The sequence below is a fragment of the Aspergillus brasiliensis genome, assembly GCF_001889945.1.
Source record: "Aspergillus brasiliensis CBS 101740 unplaced genomic scaffold ASPBRscaffold_3, whole genome shotgun sequence".
NCBI lineage: Eukaryota > Fungi > Ascomycota > Eurotiomycetes > Eurotiales > Aspergillaceae > Aspergillus > Aspergillus brasiliensis.
In genome coordinates, this window is record NW_027137444.1 from 2854877 (window position 1) to 2870868 (window position 15992).

Here is a 15992-nt window from a genome sequence, read left to right on the forward strand (position 1 = left end):
TCGTTCATCATCTAGCCGAGAGAGAAGAGAATAAAAAAAAGAAAAAGTAAGTCGGTACCCATCATCCATCAAAGATGACTGACGTCCACCCATAAAATCGCACCGATCTAATAAAGAAGAATGCCCAGACCAGGCTAAATCAGCATCATATTAGGTCAATCATCTTTCAAATTTCCACCACATATAAAGTAAATGAGAAGCAATAGCAAAGCAAACATTGTAAGTCTGCCCTGACATCTCAATCAGATAGCAACACTACATCACAGCCCAGCAATGTACATCAACCCGTATCCTACCGTGACAATCACGGCAAAGGACATCAAGCTGGCGGGGATACCGCGCGTGAAGAAATGACGGACTTGCAGATACCGCTGGCCTGTCTGGGGTACCTCGGTCATGATGGCCGCTGCGAGTTGTTAGTACCTACATACTCGAGGCTTAAGGGATGGTGATTAACTTACTCATGTTAGGGAAGCCACTGGTCGGCAGAGCCATGGCTACAGAGCACATCAATGCGCTCGCCATCACGAGCAGGTTCGGGTGCGGGTCATCCATGCCGAGTCCGATCTGTCGTACCAGTGGGAGCATGATGAGGGCTGCCACAGTGTGGGAGATGAACGTGGCAATGACCAGGATGAGGGCAGAGAACACAAGCAGCACTCCGTAGAGACTGAGGTGCTCCACCCGCAGGCGGATGGCATTCGCAAGGGTGTGAAGGAGACCCGAGGACGTGACGGCCTTTCCGAGGCAAAGCCCACCAGCGGCCAGAATGATGATCGTCCAGAGGAAGTTGTTGAAATCCTCCTTGTTGAGAATACCCGTGCCAAAGAACAGAACCATGGGAATAATGGCGATAACGCCCATGTCCCCGAAGATATGCTCGAGTTGGTGACTGCCACACCACAATGCGATGGTTGACAGCGTGACAATACTGATGAACCACTGAACACCAGTGAACTTGTCTTTCAACGGGCGAATGGCGACGGCCGTCTCGCGACTGGGCTTAAAGGTAAGCACCAAGAGTATCCAGATTGCGACGATGGAGAGGATGCACACTGGTATTGAGATGAAGAACCAGGTGCCCCAGCTCATGCTCGGATAAATATTCTGCAGAGCGATGATGTTTTGAGGAGAGGCGATGGGCGACGCGGCACCGCCCACGTTGGCGGCCAGGGCAATGCCTAGAACAAGAGACTTGGCAAAGCTAGAATCGGGCTCCAGGTTTCGCAGGAGAGGTTGGATGATCGAGTAGCAGAGCACCGGCGAAGCGACGTTGCTGATCCACATACTCAGAAACATGCTCACAAACATGTTGGTGAGAAGCAAGATGTTGGGATTGGACCCGGCTTTACTCAGGACGAACATGGCCATACGACGAGCGATATCGTACTTGGACAGCGCCGCAGCGATGGTGAAGCCTCCAAGCAACAGCATGATGACTGGCGTCCACATGGCGCTGAAAGCAGCGGCGGTGGCTTCCTTCGGGCCTAAGCGTTCATGAGGCTTGCTATCGGACAACATGATACGGAGCATGACAACGAGGAAAGGAATGAGTAGCGAAGTGACGAATAGAGGGATAACCTGTGGTGATAAAATCCAAGGTTAGCTGATGAAATAGGATGTAGGGGGATCAAACCGACCTCGGTAGCCCACAGCAAACTGACAAAAACCAGCATGGCCAGACAGTTCTGCTGTTCCGGCTTCTCCATGATCGGGACGGAAAGTAAAATGCCAAAGACAAGCAGGATGAGAACGAGGGTGACGAGACTCAAACTACAGAGCCACTGCGGGATTCGGATCACTCCAAAAGGCGTCCTGAGCATCTTGGGCACGACTTCCTGCTCATCCCCTTGGCGTCGTGCTCTGGAAGGGCTCTCGTCTCCACCCAAAAGCGTCCTGCGAATACCGACGTTCGCCGCCTGAGCCTTCCTTTCGATGCCAATCATTTCTCTCCAGACCGTGTTTCGCTCCCAAACAACATGTTCCCTGAGGTGCAGACGGAGTTCACGTTTGGCGAGGGGAATGTTACCGGTGGTGACGACATTCGCGTAGACCTCTTCGACTTTGCGAATGTTGTCATCAACCTTTTCCATGGTAGAGTCTTTGAAGGGATAGGCCAAAGACACAACAGAATTCACGTAGTCCCGGCGCAGATTGCGGTCAAGGATCTTATCGTACTTCTTCAGTGCTTTAGAAAACCCGGTCTTGTTAAGCTGGATGTAGGACTTGAGTCCACAGACTGAAACATACGTCGCAACAGCCCGCTTCTTCAGCGAAAGCCCGGAATTGTAGAGGTCTACGACGATTGGATCCGAAAAGTGGTCGTCGGGTGCACCCCCGCGGTGCGTGGATGGACCACTGTAGCCCAGAATCCGGGAATCAGCCGCCCAGAGCCCAGAATCCCTCATGTCGTCCGTACGACTACCATCTGGATTGCTAGACTCGGCGCCATGCGACTGAGGTCGACGCTGATTCGACAGCGTCGCGGGCTCCTCGTCACTATCTGCATCGTCATCATCATCATCGGCCAATGTTTCGCTGAATGCGCTATGACGCCGTTCGGGGTTGGATGACACCGGACGGATGATGCTCCCAGGCCGCTGTCTGGAGCTTGAACTGGCCGTGCGACCCTTGATCATGGTCTCACTCATGGGATCGAAATTCATAGTATCGGCCCTGTGCGCATATTCCTCGGCATCTCTGAGAACATCCTCGACCTCAGTGAAGATCTCCGCCTCCTTGGATTGATAAAACGAGCAGATCTTCTCGAGCTCTGCATCTAGAGCCCGACGAAATATCGCATCAGTGTTCAGACTCCCGCCATCTAGCAATGGGGCTGATTCAACATCTACATGTTCATGTCCGGCCGATCGATGCACCTCCTGTTCTAAGGAGTAAATCCTGAACAGTGGACAACAGTTAGAGAAACCCATTCAACAGAGAAATTTCCGCCAATGTAGCATGCATTTCCCGAGTGTAATGTGACATTCGCAATAAAAGAAGAGAATCCCCCCGGCGGAGGGCAAGAGAGAGAGAGATAGAGGGTAGACGTACAGTTTCTTGAGGTTGCTGTAAGCCAGGTAATAAGCACTCCAGTCCGGCACCGCATTGAACTGAATGCTGTGTGAGAACTTCATCTTGTCGGCGGAACCGCTAGTCTGGTGGCGGTGAGAGTGACGACGAAGAGCTTCTATCCAATATTTGATGATAACCGGTTTCTCCCGCGGTGTAGGCTGCTGAGGATGACCTTCCCGGTGGTCTGTACGATGGTGAGGAGGGTATTCCGACTCCGGAACAGTCAGCTGGGTCGGAGGAAGAGTCGCGTGAGTCTGACGGGAATTTGTGGCAGGTGAGTCAGGATACTGGACGAGTTCGATAGACTGGCCGCTCCGGGTTACGTCGTTATCGTCGGAAGAGGCACCCCTCGCAGCAGCGATGCGTGCCCAGGTTCGATCGCCGGCATTCGACGACACGGTGTTGGACAGGAAGGAAAAGAGGCAGGGAAGAGCGGGGCAGCAGAGACAGCGGGCGGATGCTGTCCAGCGTTATTTGTGCGAGGGTGTTTGGAAGGGCGACGTTCCACGTTCTCGAGTCGCGCCGCTAACGCTAGCTAGTTGATGGTCGTATATACTAGCCTGGTAAGTAGTTATCTGCAGTGCGTTGGGCGTTATCGGGAGGACGAATAATGAAGCACGGGACGCCGGCAGGAATAGTAGTACGGAGTATACCCGATCGGCGTCAGACTTTCCTCCTCCACGCGTCTCGAACAGGGATTGCACCCGATCCAGCTGTCAATGAAGCATGTCGTTTAATATGCCAATGGAAAGATGCCTGTAGGAGATGAAGTGCATCCTACAGATCGCGAGTAGGCAGGCAATGGTGATCGGTGAAGCTACAGCGAAGCTGGTTGACAGGGGCCAGAATTGGGGGCCCCAGCCGCGACTAGCGGATTTAGTCATCGCCGGTGTCACTTGGCTCGTGACGGGAGTCGAGGACTTCATTAGTCGCATCACTCACTCACCACTACTAAGTACTTATCTCCTACTACTGACCAGTTACCAATCACTACTAGAAAATTAGACATGTCTCGCAACTCGACAAATCATCAGACCCTTCATCTTGAATCAATTATGCGTAAATTTTCTAATCCAAATGCTTTCAAAACGGTCAAAGAAAAGGAAGTACAGGTTTCAGATAATATACAACACCATCCATCCATCTCTCTAGCTTTCCCTACTGCATACCACCATAGGTACAATGTAGCCGAACGCCCTCTGATATCATCACAATAGAAATGGCTCTCCTTCAAGTCAACTAGAATAAGTACACTACCTCCGGCGCGCAACCAATCCAAGGTTAGAACGGCCAGCAACACCCAGCTTGTGCACTTGCTCCCTCTTATCCCACACTCCACTGCGGCCCTCGGCGACAGCAACCAGCTCATTAGCCACCCGCTGGCCAAACTGGCTATCCCGACGCTTGTCAGAGGCGTCAATAATCCACTTAATCGCGGTTCTCCGGCGCTGTCTCAGCGCAAGAGGAGAAGGGACCTGCACAGACACACCACCACCAACGATACCCTTCTGTTGACGGAGCTTGAGCAACGGTGCGACCGAGTCGACAATCAAAGTGAGATAGAGGACGGGGTTAAGAGGGAGCTGAGGAGCGGGAGGACCCGGGAGCAAGCGGCGCCGGGGGTTGATACTAGGGGGAGGAGCAGTGCGCAAGTGGTCCAGAATGAATGCCATGGTCTAACCCAGACAAACCAATGTCAGTGTCAATATCCTCTCAAAACAATATAAAGTCACTCTGCACTGTAAAACATACGTTCTGGGCCTTGCTCAGCTTGCCATCTTGCATGAGCAGCTTAGTGAACTGCTCCACTATCGTCTCGTATCTCTTGCGGAAGTTCTCGGTCTTCGGAAGGTTCGCGGGCGCTTCGAACTTGAGTCCAGGGTGCAGCTCCGTGGCCTGCTGGTTAACCTGGGAGATCATGTTGGCCACGACCGACGCCGAGGCATCGTCCAGTTCCTTTCCCTGGAGTTCTGGCTGCAGACGGCGAGCGGATGTCGAGAATGAACGGCTACCGGATGGACGCTTCATCTGGTCTTGCATGACCTTGGGCATATGCTTCCGGGCTTCTTCATCACGTTGCAGGATCTATGCGGAGACAATAGTCAATATACAGGACCCCGGGCACGCAGCAGCAACAGCAAATGACAAGACATCCACAAAAACTTGGAGAGGACAAACGCACCTCAGAAATAGGAGATCCCTGTTCCAATTCAGGACTGGCAGGAGTACCGTCGCACTTCTTATCCATGATCTTGCTGATCTCCGCGGCCTCTTCGCTAACATGGGGCAATGGGTCCTCGGTCGGGCCCTTGGGTCTGTCCTGACCGTCAGAGCCCGAGGAGTTGCACCTCCTCTGTGACAGACTGGATTTCAAGCCATGGCCGGTCGAGGCCGCGCAAGGCCGGTTGGTGTTGAGAATGGTCGCAAAACTGCGTCGGGAAGCAGCCGAGCTGTTGGCGGAGGCCTGGCGAAGAACGGGGACCGCCCGTGCGGTGAAAAGGTTGAGACGCGGCGGCATGGTGTGATGTGTGCCCTCAATGAACAATCAATGTCAAGGAGGATGGCAGGAGGAAGTCACATCGACCTGAATCTTGCTCTCTTGCCTTGGAGGCCGGCGAACGATTTTCCTCTCCACATCCGCCCGCTGAGTCAGCCACCGCCAAGAGTTTCATTGGATCGAGGACATGATGGAATGCCTCCACAGGGATGATGACGAGGTGACGATTGTTGCTGCACTACTTATCTACTATGAATTTCTACGAGACTCTTTGATTGTATGGCAGACAGACTGTTCTAGCCGTAATTGGAAATCCTGACGAAACCGTTTCTGGTATTCCTAATTAATCTTGTTTTCCGGTCTACAGCTCGGATACAAGTCATTAGGCGACTTTTGAAAACCAGGCTCTTGGCCTATTGGAACACATAATTGTAGCCTGTCCGGCATACATTGGCACTGACCCGCAGCTTGACTGAAACACAGAAAGGACCTCCCATAGTAGTGCGTGAAAAATGCCCAAAATAGCAACTGGGCATGTCTGTACAGAACCCAACCGAGGAAGCTAGCTCGCTTTTTACAACGGCATATTCAGTTAAACGGGATTAAGGAGAGACGACGAAGGAGTACAGATAGAAAATGAGAATAGTGAGCGGAGACGGCTGGTAGGCAGCAGCTCAATAAGGTGTCCACCCCCATTAAACAATGTATTAGTGGTTGAATAGGGCATCTTCGTTGACGTCGTCTGGGTAGATATAGAAGGCGATTGCCAGAATCAGATACCTGAGACGCGTTAGTAAAAAGCCCTGACGGTGGAAAAGAGTACAGCAAGAGAAGAGCAACATACATTCCCAGGCACAGTCCACCCTCGAGGTAATTCGACTTCCCATCCTGAATCAGGAATGTCACGACCAGCCCAGAGATGAAGAAGGCCATTGTCTCGAAAATATGGAAATGTAGAGTCATATCCACGTTCATGATCCATCCAAGAATGACAAGGAATGGCGTGACGAAAAGAGCGATCTGAAGACTGCTGCCGATGGCAACACCGATGGCAAGGTCCATTTTTCCTTTCCAAGCGACAACGACAGCGGTCACATGCTCTGCGGCATTTCCAACAATGGGAATGAGAACAAGACCGATGAACGTGCGACTCATGCCAGTCTTCGCCACAATGCTGTCAATGCTTCCAACCAGGTAGTCGGCGCAGATAGCCACCAAGACCGTGACGACAATCAATGCAACAGTGGCCGCCCACGGACTGAGCAAGCGCTCCTCCTCCTCGGCTTCTTCAGCCTCGCCGCCTTGGTTCTCTGTATCATTGAGGTCATCGTTGGCCGCTTCAAAGAGCTCCGCATGCGACTTGAGCTGGAAGTAGAGGTACATCACATAGAGAACCAAAAGAATGATAGCAGTTCCATGCGAAAGGATCAGAATGTTGTCGCGTCTTTGCTCCTTATCATTGGAACCACTCAAAGAGGCGTACAGGGTGGCGGGAATTATCAGCGAAGCAGACGAAACCGTCATCAGGGATGACATTGTCGACGCTACCGTGCTATTGAAGGATTGCTGCGAGTATCTGAGGCCACCGACAAAGAAGCAGCAGCCGAGGACTAGCAGAATGTTGGACAGGATGCTACCAAGCATACTGGCCTGGACCACGCGGATTTGGTTGTCTTTGAGAGCAATGATACTGACCTATCCGTGGCAATTCTTGTCAGCGCCGGGTCATTAGACATTAGACGAAAGTCAGAAATTTACATACGATCAACTCCACGGCATTGCCAAAAGTGGCATTCATCAAGCCTCCCAGGGCTTGGCCCATGGTAGCGGCCAGTTCTTCAGTCGCGAAGCTCAGGAGAGAGGCCAGAGGGATGATTGCGATAAAGTTCAAGGTGAAAATGACCGTGCTGTCCCAATGGAGAGCACCGGAAATGATACCGAATGGCACAAAGATGAGAAGGACATTGACATAGTCGCGAACGAGAGTCGACCAAGTCAAATGAGCCACCCGTCTAGGCCAGTGAGACCAGTGATGCTTCTGCTGTCGTGGACGGAGGCCGGAGTTACTGCGAGCAATGTCACCGAGCAATGCTGCTCTCTCATCCGGCTCCGTGGAACCGTTCTCTGAGGATAAGCCCGTCATTCTCCGTTTGGGGCCCCAGGAGTAGCGTCTAAAAGACTTGAAAATATTGTTGGTCGCTGCAAAAGCACGTTGAGAAAATTTGTTAGCCCAGTTTACAGAGCGTGGCACCTAATAGGATGAGGTGGGCAGAAACAAAGGCTGGCAATGGTTGTCATTCGCCACGGATGGTGCTATCAGAATAATAGATAGGAAAGGAAAGCGTGTTGACACGACGAAGCAGTTTAAATGAACAAAGGAGTGGAGAAAGTGCAAAGTTTATAAACGACCGGATATACTGCCAAAGAGTATACTGATCTGATTGTGCGTGAAGAAACAACAAGCCGTGCCGATCATAGCCAGCAGGAGAGCAAAAAAGCAAAATAGAAAAGCAAACGAATGGAAGGACTGTGATACCTGAATAAGAGGGACGTAGATGTGAAGAAACTTGAGGTGGGGAAACGGAATTAAGAATTAGGTAGGAGCAGGATTCGAAACATGGATGAGGAGTGCTAAGGAACGATGGTTCTCTCTCTCTCTCTCTGTCTAACACTTACCCATTGGGAAATGTCAGTCCTGTGGCGACAACTCTGGAACCACAACAAACGGGGACTGAGGGATATAAGCGATATGAGCGACTGGGTCTTCTGATCTAAAGTTTCCCGTCGTCTTCTTGCGAACGGGGCTTAATCGACTTGAAGGGTCGATTGACAATGTTAGCACCCTGTGATCGGATGGAGCAAGTCTGATGGTGTGGCTTGTCGCGCGGGTAGGCTTTCTCTGAACTTTGCTTGTGCTTAGCAAAGTATTATCACAGCACAAGCCACCTTGCAGGCTTGGACACGGCGGAGAAGGAATGGCTAGACCCGTGCGACGCGTGCACACGTTGAACCAAGAACAAGAAGAGGAGTTTTTGCAAGGTACAGGGGCCAAGAGATGGTGGCTACGTACTTCAAACCGTACAGATTCTAGTGGTACAGCCGAAAGAGTCGCTAAGCAGTGATCACGATTCCGGACGTTCCACTGGCCGCGGTAATTGGTTGAGAGGAAATTCTGGTGGACCAAAGACTTGGAGGGAATGGACCAAAAGGAGGAGGCAGCTGCACAGCCTCAATCCAGATCATCCAACGTTCCAGGGATTGATGGAGGGGGGGAAAGAGTGGAAAACTGCCAGTGTGATTGGGGAAGAGTAAAGTAATTACTCGTCGTGACGATGCGTCTGTAGTGCTACCTGGGACGGCGTTAGAAATCTTGAGTTGATTCTGATGGGCAGGATGGGGTACTTTTAAACGAGAGAATGGGGATGTTGGATGATGATGACGTTGACCACTGCGCGGGAAGCAGACCAGAGGATAGTGCCCGAAGCCGACCGGGGAAGGGGATTGGGGGAGTACTTGAGAAGGAAAGTTTAAAAAGGACTGAAAAGTTGGGATACAACGGAGTTACTGGGTGTAAAGAGTGATAGGCAGCTTCTCCATCATGGGTAATGGTGATGTAGACTAATGCAGAGGATAGATAGATCGATAGAGCAAGAATTCGGCTGTTGTGACTGTGAGGAAGCACATCCGGACTAATCCGGATCGATCCATTTTCTGGGTGGGTCTGATGCTTCCAGCTCCAGCCACCTTCAAACCTTTGAATCTACTCCTGATGCAGTTGAATAAGGTGGAAAAACAAGAGGTTAGCATGATAACTCTAGAATGTAGAACATCTACTTAGCATCCTTCCTCAACCTCAAACCCCCCACTGTGCCAGAGATTTCTCTCATCATTTGTACCGAGTAAACTACTTGATCAAATTTCCCAGGTTCCTGGACCTCCCGTGACACTGGAAAGTCTGCTGGAAACCCACTCACTATGCATTGCACTGCCACGATCAGGCCCACCTTCAGGGGAAAAGCCCCCCCCTTTGACGTAAGATGCTCATTCGCTCGGTTTATTTGGCCACAAAGTTGCTGGTTTTGACCGTGTTTAAGATTTATGAGCTGGTGGTCGGGCTATGAGAATTAGGAGACTACGGTGTGCACAGCATATAAGGTGGGATCTGAGTTTTCCAAAAGACTCCCACACAGTCGCAACACGTTGCTATACGAACACGTTCAATTTCTAATATTGGAGAAAATCGGAGATATTATTCATAAGTAAAATCAGGTAGGCTACATGACACAAACAACGAAATAGCATATCGATTACTACCACTAATAACTGACCACCTCTAATATTACCACAGCGGCTAATCGCAACTTACTACTTTAATCAGTAGGTGTGATGCTCGTACGGATGCATACTCCGTAAGCACACAAAGTAAGTTACTTAGTAACTCCCACTTGCGGCACTACCCTCCGATTGGTTACAGCCACAATGCAGTAGGGTAATCACAATCAAAAATAGCGGCCGAGACAGCCAGCTGTAAGAATTTAACTTCAAGCCTCGAAGAAATATGTTGTTGCCAACCAGATGGACAGACAATCTAAGATGCATCATGGAACTTAGTTACTTACTTAGACCCGAGTTGATCCGTGCACCAGCCCGTCCCTTGCTTTTTGACCCACCCCAATCACCGGTTAAGCTGCAGTGGCCAATCATATCATAGTATTTGCACTTTGTTTCATTCTGTAAGATTGAGCTGGATTTAGTTTAGAAATATCAACATACTGAGGATATTATCGCTGCTCAAGCCACTAATTAGCATTCCACAACGAGTCAAATACTGTGGCTGGGTTATTCTTATGCTTTCGTAAACCAAAGAGGATTATCCAAGCCACAAGAATGATAAAGTACGGTGCTATTATTTCTGCCTCAGTCAGCCTTCTTGATAACCCGCATGTACGGCTACATATGTAAGCCGGAGTAACTAACTAACTAATCAGTTTACTGTCTCAGTTATCAGATTCAGATCACATCAAAGCCCCAGTCACAGTCAGCCTAGCATAAGAACTAACTCCTAGTAACCATGTCCCATGCACCCTAGCCACGTGCAGGATAAATGGATCTCGACTGATTGGGACAGACACATATTACGTTGTGGCGATAGATAAGCTTGTTGTGAGGCTACGCAGCCTTATAAAATGATGACGAACGGGGTTGCCCTTCTTGTCTCAAGGAAGGGAGCATCGGGGCTATGCTAGTGCATTTGGGTCATCGAGGTTATCTAGGGGGCGGTGTTGTGGACATGGGTAATTCTAATGTTCTGGTAGGTCTTGCTGGGTGCTGGTATTCAAGGCCAATAAGTATCCTCATCAATGCCAATGTAGGTAATATCATTAATAAACATCTAATATCACTACGTCCACAGGGTAGTCGGATATATGAACAGGTATATAGTAGACGGCGCCAACCAAACACGTCAGCAATACATACAGCATATCTTCTAGTTTGAAGATATCCTGGACGATCAAAAGTGGCATGCTAAATATATCAAAATCATGGATATGACGATGCGTCCTCAAGCAGGACCGCCACCCAAGCCTGCGAGGTTGTCAGCAACCTCATCATACAAAAAGTCGGGAGGGATATACTGACCGGCTGCAAATGCAAGATACCATGTGCGCGACGCTCCACCATCAATCCAGCTATAATCAAAGTTCGACTGTGCGAAGAAGTTCCACGACGATGCTGGGTCAATCAGGGCCAGGTTGGCGTACAAAACACCCTTCCATCCGCCAGTGACATTCGACGCTGGATCGGCGGCATTGGCTGAGAAGAGTGCATTCCATTCCTCTCGAACAAAGTTCTGGCTCCGTACATATGGTGACGAAGGCAAGAGGGGCAACATATGGATACTTTTACTATATTAGCACTCTGATCCCCAGCATAGGAAGGACATGCATACCCTTGGATGTACTCCAGGTTGTTACCAAAGTAAGTAGTGTGATCAACCTTGTTCTCAAACAGCTTTGAACTGTGTCAGTGGTGTGTAATCAGGGTACGGGGGGCAGAACAGTAACTTACAATTCCAGTAACCTTGTTGGCGATGAAGTTCGCAGGCTGATTCTTGTTGTCACTCTCCATGAGGAAGTAATTGTGCAAGCTTCGTCGCAGGATTCCCAGCATCAAATTACCACGTGCTTCCATGCTGGCATCACCAACCGTCTTTCCCCACATCTTTAGAGCGTACGCAAACATTGTATCTTCCGAAGTTGATTCTTCATCCTTGCCGTCAAACGACTCGAAGAGACCCTTGGCCCACGAGTGCCCATGGTACCAATCGAAAGAGCGCGAGAAGGGGAAGTATGGGTCGTTTGCTGCTGAGTTGCCGGCGTCGCGAACAAGCATGTTCACCCAGGCCTTGTTGGAGTCCGAGAGCCAGCTCGGGTCGAGCGACCCGATAATGGCAGCGGCATGGATGAAATACCCGTAGTGGAAGTGGTGATCATTGTAGTAGGTGTTTCCAAAATCAGCCCCAGAATCGCCTCCGTAGCTGGCAGAGGACACCACACCCCTCCAGACACTGTCATACACCAACGGGAACTGTTGCTTATTGTCGATGAAGCGAGCAAAAGCGGTCTTCAGGTTCTGCAAGGCCGACGCTGCCAGATCTGGGTTACCCCCAAGCTTGTTCACGGTGTACACCAGAGTTGCAAACTTGCTCAATGCCTTCCCACTGTAGTACATGCTATTCAGGTTTGTCTGCTGGTCAATGCTCTGGTTGAGCTCTGTGGGGGCCACCGACAGGATGACTTGTTTAGCAGCAGCACTCAAATTGTTGACGCTACCGGCAGATACCGACCACGGGTCGAAGCCCATCTGAGTCGGAAGGTTGGGCTCAAGCATCGTCCAGTTCTCTCCTACTACAGCAGTTGCATTACCCTTCGTCGTGGTCCGAAGGGTGATGCTAGTCATGCGGCCCTTGGTAGTGTTGTCAAACGATTCGACGTGATGGGGCAGGGCATACATAAGTAGGGGAGTCTGTTGCAGCTGCTTCCCTGACTTAGCCCATGCCAGATTGTATGTGCCAGCACCGTTCTGTACCGACCCGGATACAGCAGCCTCCAAAGCAAAGACACCGCTAGAGTTGTCCAACAGCTTCTCCCCAGAGGCACCTGCCGGGTTTTTCGTGATCTGAACGGTGCCAGACCACCCACTTGGGCCACGGAAGTTGGTGTTCGACTCCAAGCGGAAATCGGGGTCCTTTCCATCCTGGGGAATGGCATAAACAAGCCACTCCGTTCCATCAGCCAAAGAAACCTGATATTTGTAGATTCCAATCCGAGGAGAAGCAGCAGTGACGACTTTGTTGAAGAAAACACTACTTTGGATCAGCGGCTGGAGGTTGTTGTACATGCCTGTGACGAATCCCATTCCTTGCACCAGAGGAATAGTTATTCTTTGGCTTGACCCGGGAGTGGGACTCAAGACAGCATCAGCGGAGAAGGGCAACAGATTCTCGGCAGTCAGCACAGTTGAGGTATTGAGTTCTGTGGCTGAAAGGATCATATGCTGAATGCCAATGGGATTGATGTAGTACGAAATGGGATTGCCAGGAATGTTGGTGTTGGTGGGGCCATTTGCAACGACATTGACCTCGTTGTGAGAAATGGCCATTCCATAACTTTGGGCATTCCCGCTTCCTTTCGCCCATGTGAGACCATACGGATGGGTGAAGGTGGTATTGGTTTGCGACCCTAGGAAGAGTGCAGCATAGAACTTGTTTGTTTCAATCGGTGTGGTGACATTTTCCTATGTTTGTTAGGCAAGCAATGACAAGTTTGGTACGGGGATACGTACGATTCCCTTCTTGGGCACAGGATGATCGTTCCGCGCAGTAATGGTCTGCGGAATCGGACCTGTTGCCAATGGCACAAAGACGTCCTGACCAGACATTGATGTAATTGAGCCTACCGCCAGGCATGTTAGCCATTATACGGCATTACACCGAAGAGTGACTTACTTGGCGCAACAGTTAGGGTCGTGGAAATATCCGCCTGCGTTGTTTGGCTCGCTGTGGTGGGCGAACTTGCTGAGCTCGTGGGCTGGACCAGACTCGCTGAGCTTGACGGCTGAATCTCACTCGTCGAGATCGAAGACTGGGTCAGGCTTGTTGTAATCGAAGCTTGACTGCTTGTCTGGGAAGAGGCGGTCGTCGCCTCCGGTGCGTTTTGACTAGAGCCTGCCGGACTGGTGATATCAGAAGTTACTGGCTTCGTTTCTGGTTCCGTAGCTGAAGAAGTCGCCTCCGGACCGGTGGTATCAGAAGTTACTGGCTCCGTTTCTGGTTCCGTAGCTGAGGAAGTCGCTTCCGGACTGGTGGTATCAGGAGTCACAGGCTTTGTTTCTGGTTCCGTAGCTGAGGAAGTCGCTTCCGTTGTCGCCGGCTTATACGCTGAGACCGGCACAGTCACTGGATAATTCTTACCCCAACCGGGTAATATATTGCTCAGTAACTCGTCTGGGAGGTTTGCGGTATCACCCAAGGCACCAAGAAGCCCATCAAGTCCCCAAGGATCTTTCGAGTTCCCTGTAGTTGTCGGGGTTGGATGGCCCTCGCGCTCAAGGCTCGTCGGATAGTACTGATGGGTTTTTAGAACCAACTCCATAACAGTTTGGCAGCTTTGCACTTACTCCTTGTGTACCTGGCAGGACCCTTTCGGTATCGGCACCCGGTGGATACTGTGTCTTTAGAGATGTAGCTGAAGATGTGCCTCTCGGGGCCGAGTATACTCCTTCTGCAGCTAGAAGCCACATTAGCAAGAACGGCGAACCCCATTTGCGTTTCCCCTCCATTGTGAAGGTCTCTTCCGTGATTCTGGAAGGGGATATAGATATTGAAAGGTGCAGTAGACGGTCCAATTCCCACCGCACGTCCCAAGGCCAATGGGCTTATATGAATGAAAGTGGCCAGCCAGTAGGGTTGGTTTGGAGGAAGGATCAAAACATGCAAGAGAACAGTAACAATGACCGCAATGGAATCATCCACAAGAACAATATCATATACGGAGCAAGATATGGGGACACGACCCAAGTCCGAATCTCCCAAGCCTCCTTTTGGTAGAATAGTAATGGAATGTACGGAACACCCCAGAGACAGGCTCCAGTATATGAGGGAGGGATAAGAAAAGGAAAGTAAACGACAACAGAAGATCGAGCGGCAGAAGACATTTTCAAATATCAGTGAAATAGCTCACCTCGCTCGAGTATAAATTCCGGTCTCAGCCAGTAGAATTCTCAGGCCCGGGCAAAACTCCGGCCCCGGTGCAGAGGGATACCAGACGGACACTGGCGGGCTGGAACGAGTGCCAACGAGGTATTACGAGGCGTCGATCTGCACAATGGTCAATGTTGTGGTGTCTGACCCGCGGCCATGAGGCATAACGAAAACATGAGATGGGGAATGCAGGGTTGAGGGGGGCGGAATGCACATCCTCGGGGTCTGCAAGTCGTGGCGCATGCAGAGCGCCATCTGCCTGAAGTCGGGCGGGTATGTGCAGGGGAAGAGGAAGCTTACTGCAGCCGGATGATTGAGACAGCTGATGAAGGGAGAGGCTTAATCAATTGAGATTCATCTGCATAACCGATGGAGGTGCGAATGATTGCTGACGGTGTCTTGGGACAAACTGCTAGTGTGAACTAGATGAAACTAGTAGATGGTTTTGAAGGGAGAGAAGAGAAGCGAAGGGAGGGAGGGGATGGCTTGTCGCTGTTTGTTTGAAGGTGCGGGTAGAACCAGAACAAGTGGAGCTTCGACGGTTTACTGCTGCATCTCGCATGCCTCATATACTTCCCCAAGAACTACTGTACTTCTCTCATCCATCACCTTCTGACCAAAGCACAAAAGTCGAATACTGTCCGACCAGCCTTGCGACCAATTTCGAGTGTCTCATGGTCCTTGACCTGACTCTTTGTGGCTCTCTTCTCCATATCACGATTGCCTTCCTAGACCTGGTCTGGGAGGCGTAGGTCCCTAGGCATCAAGGAATGTACCCATCCGCCAAGGTTAAAGTAAATGTGGTTAATGTTTTTTTGTTGAATGTTGACTCTCTGATTTTTTTCCCAGCCAACGCCCGTCGTGGCATTCCACCCTGTCAGTCGTCGTCGCAAGGGACGTGAATCGCTCTCTGAGTGGCTTGCTCATTTCCACGGATCCCAGTCGGACCGAATCTCGATGTCCATGTGGCCTGCATTGGGGGAGGAGAGTAACTATCACGGCGCAGGGACTCACCAGACCTGATCATCTTGGATCCAAAACACTGCTTATTCGACAACCTTAAAAGGAGGGTGACCATCCCCCGGAGACTAATGCACTGCAACAGGGTCCAACACTAAAATCACTAACGGTAGATAGCTCGCGAGGGAAGACCTGAAA

General features: G+C 50.7%; 3 protein-coding genes across 3 annotated transcripts; all 3 read right to left on the bottom strand.

Annotated features, from left to right (window-relative positions):
• Positions 1-159: 159 nt before the first annotated feature.
• On the bottom strand, positions 160-5746 carry ASPBRDRAFT_63667 (putative plasma membrane phosphate transporter Pho87; the record flags this gene model as incomplete). Its single annotated transcript, XM_067628429.1, has 10 exons — positions 5258-5746; positions 4828-5160; positions 4333-4751; positions 4245-4272; positions 3632-3788; positions 3055-3535; positions 1641-2901; positions 462-1581; positions 297-406; positions 160-255 (listed from the first exon to the last, which is right to left on the bottom strand). Exons 1-10 carry the CDS (start codon positions 5591-5593, stop codon positions 160-162), a joined length of 4341 nt encoding a protein of 1446 aa, XP_067482377.1. The 5' UTR covers positions 5594-5746.
• Positions 5747-5856: 110 nt separating this feature from the next.
• ASPBRDRAFT_40385 (calcium/proton exchanger) lies at positions 5857-7772 on the bottom strand. The gene is made up of 3 exons (XM_067624339.1): positions 7335-7772; positions 6417-7267; positions 5857-6352 (listed from the first exon to the last, which is right to left on the bottom strand). Exons 1-3 carry the CDS (start codon positions 7713-7715, stop codon positions 6280-6282), a joined length of 1305 nt encoding a protein of 434 aa, XP_067482378.1. The 5' UTR covers positions 7716-7772; the 3' UTR covers positions 5857-6279.
• Positions 7773-11135: 3363 nt separating this feature from the next.
• ASPBRDRAFT_53082 (uncharacterized protein) lies at positions 11136-14413 on the bottom strand (the record flags this gene model as incomplete). Its single annotated transcript, XM_067627002.1, has 6 exons — positions 11136-11472; positions 11523-11584; positions 11642-13369; positions 13418-13527; positions 13581-14199; positions 14252-14413. 6 exons carry the CDS (start codon positions 14411-14413, stop codon positions 11136-11138), a joined length of 3018 nt encoding a protein of 1005 aa, XP_067482379.1.
• Positions 14414-15992: the final 1579 nt, after the last annotated feature.

Bases quoted from the DNA above. Each gene is read 5' to 3' on its own strand.
- ASPBRDRAFT_40385 (XM_067624339.1), bottom strand. From the start codon at position 7,715: ATGACGGGCTTATCCTCAGAGAACGGTTCCACGGAGCCGGATGAGAGA. The intron at 7,268-7,334 runs GTATGTAAATTT...TGCCACGGATAG, and splicing joins GCAATGCCGTGGAGTTGATC to GTCAGTATCATTGCTCTCAA. The intron at 6,353-6,416 runs GTATGTTGCTCT...AACGCGTCTCAG, and splicing joins GGTGGACTGTGCCTGGGAAT to GTATCTGATTCTGGCAATCG.